Genomic DNA, 12,623 nt, shown 5'->3' with positions numbered 1-12,623 from the left:
TAATGACCTTGAGAGCAATTTCAGGACAACAACACAACCAACCAACCTTGGGTAAAAGCAAACAAAGTTTATTTTCAGGAAGTACTCAAAAATAATTGCACTGCAAACACTCATGCATTTGACAACAGGTAACTGGACAGAGAGCTCTGTCCTTGTTAACAATTTTCCTTGACAGTGGAAACTAACAAAATCTGCACTTAAATAGGAGCTGGACACATTTAAATCCATAGTTTAAAATGCTTTTAAACCCCAACTTGCATAAATAAAGCTCAGGTTTTCACTTGTACCCAAACTTCACAGTACAGAGCAGGCCCTGCAGCCAGCCCTGTGTTACAGTGGCAAACATCTGACAGGGCTGCAGAGGAGTGAGGTAGACATCTTCAAAGGTGGTGACTGAGGGCACATGTCTGAGGAGCCATGCAATGAGGGAAGGTGCTGGGGAATGGCTTTTTCACCTGCTGTGCAGCACAGACACCACTTACAGCTGTGGGGAGGCTTTGCCTGTCCCAAGAGCCCAGCTCCCAGAGCAGCTCTGTCTGTGCTTGAAACTTTGCTTCTCATGCATGACAACTCCTGAAGTAATTTTTAACTTAAATCATCACAGAACAGTAAAGTACCAGGCTGGTACTTACTGCAAGCAGCTGTAACTGCAGGCTAGATACAGAGCTATGCCTGTAACTGAAAGATGCTCTTGTTCTGGCAGGGGTGGTGGAGTGGATGATCTTTTGAGGTCTTCTCCCACCCCTAACATTCTGTGACTCTCTGAAGGATGGCAGCAGTTAATGCTTGGTCAGAGCACTAACTTCTGTGCCATGTGAGATTTACAAGCAGCTCTCACCAGCGAGTAGTTTGAAAATAAACATCAAAGAACCAAAACAGCATCAAGTGCCAGGACACCAGCCACAGGAATGCACTCACTGGGAACTGACAGCACATCTGAGAACCCACAACTGCCTGGGGCTACCACCCTCTACAAGCCTCAGCCCTCAGGATGCTCCTGACTCAAAGTTCCAGCTGGGCTGCCATCATGCCCCACCTCTGGGCTTCACTGAGAAATCCCTCGGGAGCAGGAACGAAGCATCGGTGGCACCACTGGGACGCTCACTGGCCTGCTGGGGACGTGGGTGAGTCTGGTCAGCATGGCCTAGGAAAAGCAGAACAGTGAGCCTGGGTGATCAAGTGATGCCTTCCAGGAGCAGAGACTTGGTACTCTTTAGAAAACAAAAACACATTTTGAAGAATAAAAGCCCAATAACCCAAACCCTTTGAGGAAAGCCTACCCCTTTCTAACAGATGAGGCACTGCCAGAGTAAGTCAGTGACTGTGTGAGCAGCAGCCCCTGCCCTGCCTCCACAATGGTGAGTAGGTGGCTGTACAATAGCCACCAGTGAGCTACAAGTGACTGAAACCACCAAACCCACAACTCCCAGACAGAGCAGAGCATTACCTGAGGGTCTGATAGATTCAAAGCCTCATGAAGAGACACTAGGCTAGAGCTTTGGGCTAAAGCCAATGAATCTGAAGAAGTGCTGCTGATGAGGTCATGGAGTGCATCCACTTGCCGCTGCAGGCTGTGCAGGGTGCCTTCTGTTTGCTGCCTCCCTCGGATTAACACCTCCACCTGCTTGGACATGCACTGCCGGAGCTGAGCCTGCAGAGATCCTTAGTTAATGACACCCAGCCAGGGGCAATGGTCAAGGCTGTTTGAAAGGTCTGATGACCTCCAAAGGGATGTGATGTGAAGTCTCAAACCACAAGCATGTGGCAATGGAGTTGTTAATTTTAAGTACTTCACCACCTCCTGTGTCAGAAACAAGCTCCACTGCTACAGCCTTGGCCATGAACTGCCTGAAGAGACACCAGCAGCCCTGAGCCTGGCCATCACCTGTGCTTCAAGTGATCACTCCTGAACTGTCATCCCCAGGGCTGCTAACACATCACAGTATGATGTAAACAAGGGAATCTTGTTGGAATGCTCAAAAATCCAATTAGCTTTTAATTAATTTACTCATCTTGATAGAGCATCCAGGTGCTGGGCTTTCTCTCACTGTTCCCACCCACAGATACCCTGCTGCTAGTCACTAAGCACAGAGGGGACAGGCCAGCATTGGAGGAGGATCCCCCCCAGCCCAGGATGTTTGGGTGGTTTCTAAAGGGCCCCAGGGGACACATGGGTGTGACTGGGACAAGATGTGTCACCTTCAGGCGGTCTTCATGATGCTGCAGTTTCTCTCTGAGAGCTTCTCCACGCCACTGTTCATCCTTGGGAACAGAAGCACATTCAGCACTGAGTGTTACAGCTACAGGCACCAGCACCAACATGCTCAGCCAGAGCACGAGCAGCAGCAGCTTTTTAAGGTTTTTACCATTAAGAAGACTTTAGAAAAATTCAGCTTTTCTTCCAAGGAGGGGAGTCTCCTGTCAGCAAACAGACCAGTCTCCTCCAAGCTACCAGACTCCCACTGGAGGTGTCCCTGTACTTCAGAAGATGCTTCCACATCCTCTAAAGGTTCCTGAGAAGAGGGGCTTGAAGATTTAAACTCCATCCTGATTTCATCTTCAACCTCCAGTTTAAGCAATGCTGCTGCATTCTCCATTTCCCTTTGTCTATTTTCCAGGTCTTCTTGAGCTTTAACCTGCATCAGAGAACAGTCAAGGCTACAAATGCACCAGGCAGGTTTTCCTGTACAACTGACCAAGGCTTGCTTCTGAAGTGTTTGCATTTTGAGTACAGCAACCAGAATTCACAACAGCTCTGGACACAGCTCTAGTGCTGCCTCTGAAACTCCTCAGGTGGTTAGGAGGTTACTGAAGTGACCTTGCAGAGTCTTTTGAGTTGCTAAGAACATTCTTCTCTGAAGGACCCCATTTTTAAAGGGCTTAGCAGAAGTTTATGAAGGATTTATTAAAGGACTAGAAGGAGCTGGACCATGTGGAATCACTTCTTGAAGTGAGTATCAGCAGAAGAAAATGCTGGTCCAGGCTGGCACTAACGAGTTGGTGAGTACCTACTCAATGTGGGAGACATTCAGTGATCTGCATCAATTGTGATTCTGGTTATGCCAAGTTCCCATTTCCAAACTTAACACAAACAGAGCCCTACGTCATGACTAAAGCAGTGCCTGGATCAAACTGACCTCAGATGTTGAGGTGTATTAGCTACATATCCTGGGAGCACCCAAATCCAATTACTCTTAACCAGCAGCCCACCTCCTTCAGCCTGCCTCCACAGACCAGAGTCTCCTTGTCAGGCATTGTGTTACTGGGCAAGAGGGACTGATCCATTTGCAGTAGCTTCAGTGGCTGGAATTCCCCCCGACAGGATGAGGAGGGAACCATGCCTTCAAGGGTTGAAGGAGGAAATGCTGCTGTAGAGAACCTGGCAGCCCTGCACTGAGAACTCCACATGTGACTGCCTGGCTAGAGTCAGTTTGTTCATTTTTAACTGGGATTACAGAGCGGCCTCATCCTGCTGACTGCTAGCAGAGCTTAACCTCTCCCAGGCTTGGGAGAAGCACACAGCAATTTTCAGTAGGTCTGCTTCTAACTGATACAGCAGGAGGAGATTCCAAAGCACTACAATATCATTGTGTCTGGAAGGCACAGCCTCCCCTCAGACCTGCCTGGCCTTGGCTGCTGGGTGATACCTGGGTTTGGAGGTCCACATAGTCCTGCTGGGCCTGGCCAAGGTCCTCCATAAGGCGCTCGGCTCGTTCCCGGTTAGTGTGTGCTGTGTGTTCAGCAGCTGCTATTTTACTCTGCAAACAGGCATTTTCCTGCTTTTGCTCCTAGGAAATGCACAAAGATTCCCTTTCGCTGTGAGCATCCACTGCAGGAAAAACTACATAACAGTTTCTTCATGTCAAAAGGCAGAAGCAGCATTGAACAGGAGTAGCTTGGGGTGTGTTCTGCTGCACCGTCTAGAAATACCACAGTTTGGTTGCCTCAGGTTCTGCCTAGTCATGAAGTTCACACAGTATTTGTTCCTCCTGCTGCCATTTGGCTGTTTAAAAATAACCCAAATCCCCAAACACTCTCCCCTCAGCCAGGACTTACCTGCAGTTTCTTCTCAAGCTGCATCTTTTGCGTTTTCATTGCTTCTTTCAGGCTCAGGATTTGTTTTTTGGCTCTTTTTCTCTCTGATGCTATCTGCCCTTGGAGATGGTTTAGCTCAGACTTGGAGATTTCCAGTTCTTTTTGAAGAGTTTGCACTTCTCTGTTTTTCTGTTGTAACTGGAATTCTTTTTCTGAGAGCTGATGTTCTGTAATTAACATTTTTAAAACCAACCCTGATTATCAGAGACATTTCAGTATCTCATACTTCACACACAGTAGGTACTTTTTAAACACATGAATCTCCCGAGCAGAAAAACCACTGACAAAAGGTGAGAGCAGACACCACCACTTGGCTTTAGAATCTCAGTTCTGGGAGCAAGTCAGTTTAAGAGTGACTGAAAGTCAACCCATGTCCTCCTGCACTCTAATCCAAGCAGGATGAGCAGAATTCTTTGTTGGTTTCTTTAGATCAGAACCCCCAGGTGGCAACAACTGAATTGTGCAAGAAATCTTACTGCTTTTCCTGATGACTTCTTCAAGTGCTGCACATTGGGACTCCTCCTTCTCCAGCTTCCTGAGGTTTTCTTCTGCTAGCTTTACTTTTGCTACTGCCTGTTCCAGTTTTGTTTGTTGATCTACTAGTTCTTTTTCCAACAGCATTCTCTGGTCCTTCACTTTTGCAGTACATTCTTCCAGTTTTTTTCCTTCATGCTCCAAATGTTGTTTGAGGCGATGAAGAATCTGCCAAAACCCCAAACAAAAACAAACAAAACCACCACTTCAGGCTTGAACTAGGAACAGCTCCATGGGAACAATCAGCAGCACCAAAAGACGTTACATAAGTTGTGTAGCCTGGAGAAAAGGAGGCAGAGGGGAAACCTCAATCTACAACTCCCTTAAAGGAGGTTAGACCAAAGTGGGGGTTGGTTTCTTCTGCTAAATAACAAGTGATAGGATGAGAGTAAACGGCCTCAGGTTGCACCAGGGGAGGTTTAGGTTGGACACTGAAAGATGCAGAGATGTGGTGCTAAGGGACATTGTTTAGCACCAGCCTTGGTAGAGTTAAAGAATGGCTGGACTCATTATTAAAGGTCTTTTCCAACCAAAATGATTCTGTGAGTCTATCCACTGCAAAGCACTGCAATCTAATATTCCCTGCTGACAACCAATGTTTACCAGTTTTTCTTGTTTCTCATTTTCAGTACAGCTCCCTGAGCTCTTCTTTTGGTTAACACTTTGTTGAAACTACTCAGCCAACTGAAGTTAATTTTATTACAGGAATATAGGATTAAGCCCTAAGTTTGATGGACAGCTGATGGACTTTGCACAGAGATACAGTACAAGAGAAGAACACTAGCTGCCAACAGTGATCCACCCAAAATCAAAAGGAAACTTGAAGACAAAGCCCTGGAATTTTTTATGCTTAGTTTTGGAATTAGGGAGTTAAGTTTTCATTCATTTCATATGAAATCCACCATATAATTTCAGGTACTCTACAGAGGTTGCTATTCTCCCAAGAGGAAGCATGGGAACAGAAGTTCTCTGAACTAAGTCCAGCTGCTGTGTCTTGGCAGCTGACTGAATTCTAGAGAATAATCTCTTCACCCACACCAGCTACAGCAGCAGCTGAGGCACGACTCTCTGCACAGTGCCAGCCCCTGCACCAGCCCCTCCTGCACTCAGGGCTCAGTGCTGATTCTTTGCAGCAGTTCTGTTATCAGTTCAGAGACAACCCTGCCAACAAGGCAGAGTCCTTTGTTCTAACACACCACTTTTTGCTAAGATCACTAAATGCTGGAGCTTTTTGTTCACTGTTGTTCCTCTGAGATCGAGGCTTCACGCTTTTCAAGCCCTGGTCCATCATCTGTAATCTCACACCCAAAACGTTTTGCCCTGAATTATTTCTGGAGGACAGGAGAAAGCAAGGCAAGGCAGCAGGGCTCTTACCACTTCTTGTCTGGATCGTTCTGTTTCCTTCTCTTCAATCTCCTCCTGGAGCTGCTGCAATTGGTTCTCCCTCTTCTTCTGCCTCTCTTGGCACTCCTTACGTTTCCTTAAATACTCTCGGATCTCTCCTTTCAGGGTGGCCTGCTCCCTCAGCAGCTCAGCCTTATGCCTTGTATTATTTTTCAAATCCTGCAATATAAAATATAGAAGCACCAGCTGGTGAGAGTCCCAGCTCCCTGGCTAAAAGGCTAGCATGGGAAAGGACTTCACCGAGCACCCCTAACCACACTGAAGATGATCTCCCATTAAACCAGCCCCTGAGGGAATTAACACAGTAAGAACCACCAGAGAAAAAGCCAGGACAACCCAATAAACCCTGGTGATTTTGGTCTCTCTCTGGATTGCTTTCTAGAAAAAAGCTAAATTCAAACTCACACAAATACAGACAAAAATAATCACCCCCCAAAGCCATCAAACTGAACAAACCAAAACTACAACACCCCCCACACTCCACCTTGGTATTAACTAGAAGTCATCGCAGTTGCCACTTAAACAGGAGGCCCACAGCAGGAATCTCATTTGGTTACTGAGTACCAGCTGGGGTCCAAACCGCTCCAAACTCCGCAAGAACAAGGCAATAAACCAGCCACTGTTTATCAGATCTGCAAGGGTCTGGTTCTGAGCTAGGGCCTAGGTAAAACCAGGCGATGGAAAGTGAACTGCTGTGATAAATGACACCCCTGGGGTTCCAAGCTACCCACTATGTGAATATATTTACATTTATAGATGAGAATACAACATGTCTGTGACATACACATCATTCACCAAAACTGACCTGTTCTACTAGGTGAAGCTGCTGCCTGGAGTCATTTAACTGTCCTTTCAGTGCTTCCAGTTCTTCCTCTTTCACTAAAAAAAAAGAGTTGGTGACAGATGTTCAGTCAGTAATCTGCAATCCCCATACAATTACATTGCTACTTTTCATCAATGAAGAACAAACAGAAAAACAGATTCTAAATTTTTCCATCAGTTTTTTTTGTCATGTTGAATACTTTCTGCCTGTAGATACCTGAGGATGTTGAGATGTTTAATAGCATACAGTACAGTTACAATGTGTCTTTTAACACAGTTTCTCTTAAAACATATTACAGTTTAAGCCCCAAAATTATATCCACCTTGAAGGTCCTTCTGTACAACAACAATGTCTCCATGCAGTGATTTTTTCTGTTTGCTCAGTAGATCTACCTCCTGCTGTAGGTTTTTGACATCCAGTTCCATTTTTTCTATGTTGGACAACACAGTCCTGCTGCTCTCTTCAGTAGCAGTTAAGTCTCTGTAAATGTGAAAACGTTCTTGGTTTATTGAAGTACTTGGTGAGGACTCAGCTGTACTCCAGTCCAAGTTCACTCAGCTTAAGGGGACGCTACCCAGTAGTCCCAAGAGCAGGACAGCTGTCCTGTTCCATGACTTAACATTTTGCTTTTCATACCGTTTCTCACTGCTCTGCCATGACAGAACAAACGCTGCTGCGTTCATCAGCTTCACTGCTGACTATTTTCTGTAAGTCTGCTTAAAATAAAAGCTGTGCAGGATACAGGAAACAGCACATTCTGTGCAATTGGGCACCTCCAAGTCAACAGCTACATTGTTAATCATGATTAACAGACATTCAAGGCACTTCCCAGCATTTCTGATCTTTGCAGAAAAGATATTCCCCCCACCTTCTGGTTTGTGACAACTTCTTTTCCAAACTCTGACAGTCTTCCTCAAGCTTTTCCTTCTCTTTATTCAAAGACTCGACGTTATTTTGCAGAGTGCGCATCTGACAAACCAGATGTTCATTTTCCTGCCGGTCCTTCTCAAGTCGTTGTTCCTGCCAAGCTACTTCCCCTTGCTGACACTGAAATAATCTCTGAACATTCTCCAGTTTTAACTTCTCCTACAAAAGAAGGCATTGCAAACAACAATTTACATGGTCAAGAAGTAGAACAAGTTAGGAACATCTTTAGCTGTGGCAGTTTGAAAACCTTTCCCTCACAGCGATCCCCTGCAGGCCAGAGCAGCCCTGCAACTGCTGCACTAAGAGAAGTAGAATTGCTCACAGTGTATCTATGTGAGCATGAGCAGAAGGACTGGAAGACAGGAGTGCAGTTTTATTTCCACAGTAGTTTAACCACCATTTCCCTCCCCCAATCTGTAACAGCAGCATGTCCCTCCCTTGCAGGGATGTGGGTCTGTGGTGACAGGTTGGACTCCATGATCTTTGAGGTCTCTTCCAACCTTAGTGATACTGAGAATGACACCAAGGGCTGTGAGGTGCTCAGGTGATGCAGGAAGGTGACCACTTCAAGCATAATACTAGAAAGGTACCAAGCTTATCAGCTAGTCCCTCCTTTCCCTGTCCTTCACAGGAAGAGTACAAAGAGAAGAGGAGAAGACTTTTCAAAGCAAGCTGCAGGTAGTGTGTGTTTCTGTATGCTCATAAATGCTCTCAGAAAGCAGGTGTTAGATTTTCTGGAACTGCACACTGTGACCCAGTGAGACTGCCAGAGGGGTATTGCTGATCTCTGCCACCAGCAGGCAGGAAGTTCAATATCTGTCTGTATTTGTCAGAAAGAGAAGAGGCTAGCTGAGCTAAAATGGTAGAGATTGCCCAGATGAGTAGGGAAGACAGTTTACTAACTCCCTCTTTGCAAGAAAGGACACAGATTGAGTCCAGATAAAAACCACTCTGGAAGCTGACACAAAAGAACAGCATTCACTGTTCTACAGTCTTTGTTCTCCCTCATATGCACCAAAACCCTCCCACTATTTTGAAGGGCCTAAGTAGACCTTTCTGTGCTAAGCAGCCATCAGACTAGAAATGGATTGATTTAAAGTGCAGGGACTGTTAGCCAGGTCTGTGATCACAGAATAAGCAGATCTCTTTTTTCAGTCACTGTAGTAGCTACAGGAGAAACACTTACGTCTAGAATCGCACGCTGAGTCTTCTCCAGCTCGTTGACCTTCTGGTCATGCTGTAGTTTCAAACTTTGGAGTTCATTATTTTCAAGCTCCAGCATTTCCAGAACATGTTTCAGTTCTAGTAAGGTGAAAATAATAAGAGGTTGTTAGAAACACATCAGACATACTCCATTTGCATAAAAAGGCACCAAGGAAAAATTAAGGGATGCTACACTGACACCATCCCTGGAAAAAACCTCCACGTGCTCAACTGCTGTCAGACACACCAGCTATTACATCTGATGCTGCTCTACTAGCAAGTTCTGTGTCCCTAGGTCTGCTCTTTCTGCTCCCCAGGGAGTTAAGTCAGGACAGAGTCTCTGACTGATGAACAGTGGAAGAAAATATTGCAGAAGGCACAAAAACTGCTGCTGCTTGTACTTCCTGCAATCTGCCACGATACAACTCCTTGAAGGGAGACTCCTCCACCTCCACACACATCCTGATGTTTAATTTTTCCATGAATGCAGCAGCTAGCTCATGTCCCCTGACCACACAGTGCTCCAGTGTGAGCTGATCAGTCCTGACAACAGCTTTGTTCATGCTTTTCTCTGGCATGTAAAGCTCCCATCCCAAATACAAAGCAGCACAAAGCGCTGCCTCAACTTCAGCTCTGCATCAACCAGCAGTACACAGGAACTCCTCTCTGCAGTCCTTCACAGAACTGTACAGGAGTGAGCAGCAGAAGACTGAAGCAATGCACAACTAAGAGCTCAGAGCATTTCTTTCCAAACTGCCCAAAATCCTGTCTCCAAGGCCAGGGCCATACCCATCTTATGCTTGGCAATTTGCCCAAGTATTCCTTGAAGATTTTCTTCCTCTTTTCCAATCTCTTTTTTGATGAACAAAAGCTGTGCTCTTTTCTCCTTCACCTGGACATCCAATTCCTTCCTTTCAACATTAAGCTCCTCCAGAAGTAGCTTTATTTCCTGTGGAAATGCATCAGTATTACAAGGGGTGCCACTATTTGTCATGTTAAATTGAGTTTTCCTTGAAACAGATGTACATATTTATAAACAATATATATATTAAACATCTGTCAAGAGTATTGTGGTCAGTTGAATCCCAGCGGTCACAGTTAATGGCATGGACAAAAAATACCTAACATTCAGCTTAAAGTTTTGCTCCTTGACAGTTCATAGTAGCAATCTTGCAAAGATTTTGAGCTCCAACTCTGACCACAACACTGCTGTTTGAGTGAATAACAGGCATTAAAGGCAGATAAAATGCGCCCCCCCCCCCCCAATATAATTAACCCTGATACTTTGTTTTCATTTCAGAAAGGAAGTACAGCATCCCTTCTAAGTAAACAGGGATGGAGACAGCTGATTTATGCCAGCTTTGTTGTGTTTTACACACACTCAAGACTGGTTTGCTTTAGCAGCTGCTTGTCTCAGCAACTCTAAGTCATGCAGAGACTTCTATTTAATGTGATTTAGTTCTCAAGGGACCAAGTCTGTAACTATTACTGGAACCAGGGAGTTCTACTTATTTGTGCATCTGGACCAAGCTCTTAAGTCACCCACAACCACAGGCTTGCTTGTCCTATTTTTCAGTGGGCTTTGGCAAGTTGCAGAAAGCAAAACTGGTTTTGTGGAAACACTATGTTTTGGCTTTGGGGTTTTTGTTTGTTTGTTTGTTTTTCCCTCTATAGTTCTATTCTTTTGCTGTTCTTCAGAGACAGAATGAATTTTAAACTCATTTGGAAACATTACTCTTATTTGGCACAGCTTTTCATTCGCTTCAGTCTCTCCATCTTGAAGAGCTTCCTTGAGGTCACCTTTCTTCTGAGAAATACAGTCCTGAAGGACACGAAGCTCTTCCTTTCTTTGACTTAACTGCTGGTCCAGAAACAAGAGCTCTTGCTGCTGAGCAGTGATCTGCAATGGAGAAGTTGATCAGAAGCAGCATTAGGTTTCTCTTTCTGTAGCTACACACACAAGACCCAGCACAGCCAGCATGCTGGCCCTGCCAGAGACTGATCTGAATCATAACGTGGGAGGATCCCACCAGAGCAGTGAGCTTCATTCACTTCTCTCTAAGAAAGCCAACACTAAAGACTGAGTTCTGGTCTGGGCAGTGCAGTCCTGTACCTCAGGGAGTTGTTTCTGTTTCTGAGATGCAGCAAGGACTGTCACAGGGAACTCTGCAGTAGTGTTTATTATGCAGAAACACCAGCAAGATGGGGATCATATTGTGAAACAAAACAGGGACAATTCAAATAGCCAACATTAAAATGAACTTAAGAATTAAATTCTTCAGATAAGGCAGTTCAAAACTGAAGATTCTTCTCAGCTTTCAGTTACACCAAACCCAAAAAATCTGACAGTCCAGAATGGCCAAGATAAGCCTTACCTGATCTTTCAATCTTTCCAGCTCAGTTTTCTTGCCTTGAAGAAGGCTCTCTGCTTCTCTAAGGATTTGCAGGTGATGTTCTTCATTACCTTCTGCAACCTGAATATCTCCTTGAAGCTTCTGAAGACTGCCAGTAGGGACAAAAACATGATTCAGGAGAAAAAAGGCAGTAGCCTATTGGAGGAAAACACCTTTAATTTATCTAACATAGCTTATGCTAAATGAAACCCACTTACCTTTCCGTCAGCATTTCTATCTTCTGGTTTAACAACTGGAACTCAGAGTCTTTTGCAGCCACCATTTTGTTGATTTCCTTCAAAATACCTTCTTGTTCCCTCTTATGTTGTTGTAAATCCCTGGTATCTGCCTGCAATAACCTAAAGAAGCATTTATGGCTTTTAATATTTATGTTTAACTGCTCTCCCTCTCCAAAAGCAGTATATTGAGATTTGGAAGAGCTCACACCCCTTTGATACAAAGCCACAAGAGTGTACCTTAGCTGCTGGTCTGCTTTCACCAGTTTAACAGCCATGTCCTGAGCCCTCTGCTCCAGCTCCTTTGCCTCAGTTTCAGTACAGGACAAACGCTCTTTGGCATGGTTGTATTTCTGAACAGTGTCCTTAGTCTAGAGCAAGAAGTGAAGATTCTTGAGAAAATACATTCCCACCTCATTGCTTTCCACATTCATAACCTGCAGGTTAACTGTTTAAAGACCACCTCCTCTTGGCTTGAATATGCCACCTGAGCTTTCTCCCCCTCTATACCAAGGAGCAGAAAAGCTTCCTTCTCCTTAGCAACAACTGAAGCATTTTCTTTTAGCACAGGTTATCCAAGTGAAAGTAAACTGCTTAGACAAACAAAAATCCTCTGCTTAGTCTAACACATGTAAATCCTTCTGCACTCAGACTTATGGCTTTACTTACTTTCCCCCTTGTGCTCCCCAGTTCCACTTCAGCTTCTGAAAGCAGCCTGTCTGCCTCTCTAAGCTCTGCTCGTCGTTTCAGAAGAGTCTTCTCTAGACATTCAATTTCATCTGCAATGTCTTCACGATGTCTAAGAGACTTCTCTACCTGCAGTTCTGCAATCAGGTCATCAGTATACCCTTCAATGAAGTCCCTAAAAGGGTCAGGGGGAAAGGCATGAAATGAAGAAACAAAATGCCAGCGGCCCAGAGCCTCTTGAAGTTCTGGTCTGTTTATCGATTGTGAATGAGTCAAAATTGACTTTTATTGGGGAACAAAAAGTTTCCTTCCCATGCAGCC

At 44.9% G+C, this 12,623-nt stretch overlaps 1 protein-coding gene across 1 annotated transcript in view; it reads right to left on the bottom strand.

Annotated features, from left to right (window-relative positions):
* Positions 1-1,252: 1,252 nt before the first annotated feature.
* The window catches only part of CNTRL (centriolin), a 33,449-nt gene continuing 22,078 nt past the window's right edge, over positions 1,253-12,623 (bottom strand). The window contains exons 26-42 of the mRNA XM_009907461.2: positions 12,285-12,477; positions 11,856-11,986; positions 11,598-11,738; positions 11,362-11,488; positions 10,722-10,886; positions 9,776-9,935; positions 8,970-9,085; positions 7,725-7,942; positions 7,179-7,336; positions 6,839-6,912; positions 6,004-6,192; positions 4,572-4,797; positions 4,057-4,262; positions 3,648-3,788; positions 2,367-2,636; positions 2,200-2,262; positions 1,253-1,651 (exon numbers count right to left, since the gene is read on the bottom strand). Coding sequence (XP_009905763.2) covers positions 1,277-1,651; positions 2,200-2,262; positions 2,367-2,636; positions 3,648-3,788; positions 4,057-4,262; positions 4,572-4,797; positions 6,004-6,192; positions 6,839-6,912; positions 7,179-7,336; positions 7,725-7,942; positions 8,970-9,085; positions 9,776-9,935; positions 10,722-10,886; positions 11,362-11,488; positions 11,598-11,738; positions 11,856-11,986; positions 12,285-12,477 — 2,953 coding nt within the window. The 3' untranslated portion in view covers positions 1,253-1,276. The remainder of the gene's footprint in view (positions 1,652-2,199; positions 2,263-2,366; positions 2,637-3,647; positions 3,789-4,056; positions 4,263-4,571; positions 4,798-6,003; positions 6,193-6,838; positions 6,913-7,178; positions 7,337-7,724; positions 7,943-8,969; positions 9,086-9,775; positions 9,936-10,721; positions 10,887-11,361; positions 11,489-11,597; positions 11,739-11,855; positions 11,987-12,284; positions 12,478-12,623) is intronic.

This window comes from Dryobates pubescens, chromosome 29 (assembly GCF_014839835.1).
Source record: "Dryobates pubescens isolate bDryPub1 chromosome 29, bDryPub1.pri, whole genome shotgun sequence".
In the NCBI taxonomy this organism is placed as follows: Eukaryota; Metazoa; Chordata; class Aves; order Piciformes; family Picidae; genus Dryobates; species Dryobates pubescens.
The sequence above is the reverse complement of the archived record's forward strand: the minus strand, read 5'-3'. Positions and strand labels throughout refer to the sequence as shown.